This window comes from Anopheles arabiensis, chromosome 3 (assembly GCF_016920715.1).
Source record: "Anopheles arabiensis isolate DONGOLA chromosome 3, AaraD3, whole genome shotgun sequence".
Lineage (NCBI taxonomy): Eukaryota > Metazoa > Arthropoda > Insecta > Diptera > Culicidae > Anopheles > Anopheles arabiensis.
In genome coordinates this window covers 62,343,348-62,348,119 of record NC_053518.1, presented here as the reverse complement: position 1 = coordinate 62,348,119, position 4,772 = coordinate 62,343,348, and the positions used below count along the sequence as shown (strand labels likewise).

The 4,772-nt window shown below is 47.5% G+C and overlaps 1 protein-coding gene across 1 annotated transcript; it reads right to left on the bottom strand.

The window, feature by feature from the left end:
* Window positions 1–2,346: 2,346 nt before the first annotated feature.
* On the bottom strand, window positions 2,347–3,078 carry LOC120901126 (casein kinase I-like). Its single transcript, XM_040308833.1, has one exon. The coding sequence runs from the start codon at window positions 3,076–3,078 to the stop codon at window positions 2,347–2,349; it is 732 nt and encodes a 243-aa protein (XP_040164767.1).
* Between the last annotated feature and the right edge of the window lie 1,694 nt (window positions 3,079–4,772).

Sequence of the window (4,772 nt, the reverse complement as noted above, 5' to 3'; positions counted from 1 at the left end):
GCGTGCAGCAATCTCCAGGCTCCAGGTCAAACGTGAAGCTGAAACGTCGCCTTGCGTTTCACGTTGGCCGTCCACTGCAACTCAAGTGGGGGCCCGGCTGGCCCTTCAATCTGATACTCGCTGCTAGGGTAACTTCAGCGTCAATGATGATCCTTCATCCAGAAATTGCGTGCGTGTCTCGCACTCGCTTGTTCAACGCTTGCACAACCCGGGCCACAGGACACAGGAGAATCTCGATCGACAAGGCTTTGTTACGTGGTTTGCGGCACAGCTTCATCTGCGTTACAGTCTCAATACGTTCCATGGGAGACATGCGCTTCGCATCATTCTCTTAGCGCATGATCCGTGTTCGATCCAACGAAGGTAGGGAGTTTCAATTTGCGATGGCGAGAAACCCGATCGCGCACGAATCGCGCAGCTCATTCGCCTCCTCGAACACGAACCATCTGAATTTAGCATCATCTATCGGTCCTGTTTTGCATTTCCCAATCAACTCTGGGGCTGTTTTGGACCCACAACCTTTCTCCATTTCGTGATTGTTCTGCAGTTTGTGGCAACCGTTCTTCCTTCCGTCAGTTCCGTGAATGCCTGTTTGGCACTTTCAATGAAGGCTTCTGTAATCCAATCTGTGTGTGATGATATGTGAGAAAGAAAGCTGCCCGCTTTTGCAGAACAGTGATGGAGTAGGACTGGACTATAAAGGCCCCGATAGAATGCCTCAGAGCAGTACGGTAAAGAGGAGCCAGAGACTTTCGAAGACACTATTTCTATTCGATAAAATATTTTTGGAACAACCCAAGCTTTAAGGTTGTTTGGTGTGAAATATTTTACATTTCCCTGATATTTCGTTTTAGTTGTCCATTTTTGTAGGCCATTGATTCCGGACTGAACTTCTTTCCTCTACATTCGGTTGCAGATGTGGACATCGCTACTAAACCGGGGTAAGAATGCTTCAGACAAATGGCGAGTAGCAGCAAATGAATTATCTCGATTATCTAAGCGTCGACGGAGAAACGTTCTCTTCCGCTACACGCATTCAAATCTCGATGTAAATTGAAGTGTTCGATGGCTTTTTCCATCACGAATCACATGTGAAACCGAATCACAAAAATTCGGTTCATTTTCCGGAGGCCGTTTTCAAATGACAGCCCGTGGCGCGTTCTGCAGAAGGACTTTGACTCCGATTTTGAGTAACGAGTGTTGATCGTACCTACGCAAATGGTCGTACCAAATTTGGTCTACTAGCCGCGCCCTATCCAACGAGGGATAACAATGGATCCGGGAAGGGGGAAAAAACATTCCCACACCTGTGTGTAAAACGGTGAAAATTTCACACAAAATCACGTTTTTTGACTGGAAGAGTCGAGCTGAGTGGTTCCTAGGAGGACACGCTTGTGAGACAAAAGTTGCACAACTTGTACCGACGCGTCTGTCGCTGCCTGATATAGCTTTGTATTAGCATCCGTTCGAAAGCAATTTGACCTTTTTCCTTCCTGCAGTATGGAACAGGGAGGGCGGGAGGAGGGGCAATACCCCACCGTCGGATAGTACTTGGCGAGAGCTTTCCTTCGATGCCCCGCACGCACGCCCTTATATAAGCTCGCGTTCGAAAGCTATGCTCATGTAAAGGTGGCCTATCAAAATTTGTGTTCGTGGATCGGCGTCGGCAGTGGAAAACATCCCCACAATGTACGTTTGAAGTTGATGCTATCCGGCGAGAAAGAGTTGAAAATTGCAATCATTGCAAACTCGAAAATTAACTCGTTTTATATAGGCATTTGTACATTTCAATTTATTCCAATGCTACACGTGTATTTTTACATGGCCTCAATCTTGCACTAAAATACAATAAATACATATTTATTTCCCTTCAACCCCCATAGCATCAAATGTACGTGTAGCTCCGTTGAGCAAACGCTTGGTGTCCCACTGACCGTCCTCTTTGGTTAGGCCGCTGGTGAGTCTGACAACACCAGAGGCCAACATCCAGTGGCGCCACGAGGAGGCAGAGGATCGGATTTGGCCACCGTCCCAGCATCGGGCTGTTCCTTCACGGCGCCTTATACTGGGGTGACTTACACGTCACTTTACGAAAGCTGGAACGAAGAGAGAGAGAGAGAAAGAGAGAGAAGAAAAGAAATTAGGTGCTGGTTTAGCAGCCAAACCGGTTCCAATCGAAATGCAAATCGTGCTGCATGGAATGTTGGCGCAGCAGATTCCGGAACATCCGCTTCAGCTCGGTATAGTCCGGCGCGTCGCAGAATTCCATCTGCAACGCGTACTCGGTCAACCGCTGAAACTCAGCCGGCAGTCCTCTACACAGCTCGCTAGGCGTAATGCGCAACTTCAGAAGCAGTGCCTCGTCCGGATCAAATCGCTCCTCGGTACCATACCACGGTAGGCCACCGCGGAGCAAAAACACAGCATGTAGGCGAGTGACAAAATGTCATCTCGCCTGCTCGGTGTATACTCCAGATGAGCGAACACTGGTGCAAACTCGATCGTTCCGGCGAACGGGAAAAACGCATCCTGCGCTATGTGTTCCCCCGTGCGTGGGTGCCGATACGGCTCGGCAAGACCGAAGTCGATCAAGTGCAGCGTCTTGCGGGTCGTTCCGCGACCCAGCAGGACATTGTCCGGCTTCAGGTCGCGGTGAACGTACCCCAGCTCGTGGAATGTTTCCAGCCTGTCGAGCAGTTGCAGCGTTAGCTGCGAAACCGTCTTCAGACCGAAGCGTCCTCCGCACATGTTCAGTAAGTCCTGCAGTGATGGCCCCAGGCGCTCCAAAACCAGCACGTCGCGTTTGCGATACGTACCGGCGTCGATGAGTCTGGGCCATCCACGGGCCTTCGGCAGCCGCGCATAGATCCGGCGCTCCGTGGCGAGCAGGAGCCGGTCCACCTCTTTGCTGGCCATTTTCATCACCACCGGCTGCTTGGAGCGGGCATGGCTGCCCACCAACACCGTGCCGCAGCCACCAGCATCGAATTCGCCTTCAATCCGATAGGTGGAGAGATTCACCACCATCAATGACTCCGGCGAACTAGAATTGGGCGCACGTCCTTCTCTAATCGACATGTTCGATTCTCTTTGGCCACCTGCGAAATATAACTAGAAGCAACAGCAGAATCAATTTTTCGCAAAAACACTCGAAAAAACCGTTAAAAGTGAGAGCGAACGAAAACACGTCACCTTGCGTTTACTCGTAGTGAGGATATAACCTGATGCATAAGTGTGGTCTACATATATAGCCTTTGGTTGGGTGATGTTCACATGTGTACTACGATCGAAACAGCAACTTGACAGATTACGCATTTTTTTCGGCTGGTAACCATCTAGTTACCTGTGGTGTGTGGGTTTTGGAAAACGTATCCAAGTGTTATTACATTTCCAGGTCCGATTTTGGTTCATTTCGTCGTACCGGTGTCCTGGCCTGGCGTAGCCTGTGCGAGTTCTGTGCAGATCCTGTGTCGCGTCCTGTGTGCTTCTTTTATTGGGTTTTTCTTTTCTACGGTTTTTTTTTGTACGGGTAAAAGTGATGGTTTTCTGGGACAGTGGCGCTCAGCATCGTTCCCTTCATCCTGTAACAACCGGTAGGCATTTGTTTACATCGTTTAAATAATGTTTTGTTGTAATTTCAGTCCGTGGAGATGAAAAGCCAGACCAACAGCCAGCAGCTGTATCACACCCGCCACCGCGCGTCTCCATGAGAATGCGTCAAAGTGGTGGACGCTTTTATCTCCGAAACAGGATCAACATCAAAGCATCAACCGGCGGCAGAATTTAAAAAAGAACTTACATATTACCCAGGCTGGATGGACGCAAGCCTTTAAAGTATGAATGCAAAAGTATTGAAAACCTCGCCCGGATTGGAACTTTAGAGAACTAAAAAAAACATGAAATTGGTTTGTGAACATTAACATTTAATCGCGTAGCGAAAACGTTTACTTTTTTTTTTGCAGGGAGAGTCTTCGAAACACGCGGATGTGTGCCTTTGATGGAAACGGTTTATTGCGCGGATTCTAATTACACCTCGTAAATGGTACCCGTTTTTCGGTCGCGATGTCGAGATGCCGCCGAGATATGAAGCGTGCGAATTTGCGAATTGCGATGGCGAGAAATCACCCGATCGCGCACGAATCGCGCAGCTCATTCGCCTCCTCGAACACGAACCAATGTCCCAATGTCCAGCGTCATCTATCGGCGAGATTTAGTACTATTCAGAACCGCTGCATCTTTTACTGTCAACCGAAGCTCTACGCAAGGTGGATGCAATCCGAGATCAGGTGAGGACAGATAGAGACGAAGACTACGAAATCATTAATTTATTTGCTATTTTCACCTTTATTCCGCATCATCTACGAGACACACATGGACACACGAGGACAATTGCAGTAAGTATTGCCTGATTTTGTATCTCTGATGTTTGTTCAATAAAATGAATAAATACAAAAATGCACTTGCCTATAAGCAAGAAAGAAAATTTTTTCTGTTTGCTATACTTTTTGAAACCAACGGTGTGTAGCGGGTTTAAAATGACACCAAAGTCCCCCCAACTATGGCGACCCACCCAAGGTGGATTTTAAAATTATCAGGTGGTGGACTCTAGTGCATTTTGACAATTCGTCACTTGACGTAAGGTCCCCCAGGATTCAAACTTTGTTTACATGAATTAAATTTGTTCATATAATTTATCTACCCCATTTTTTCGAATAAATATTCTTTAAAAATATATTTTGGACTTGGTGAGTATTTCTTATTTAACATTGAAA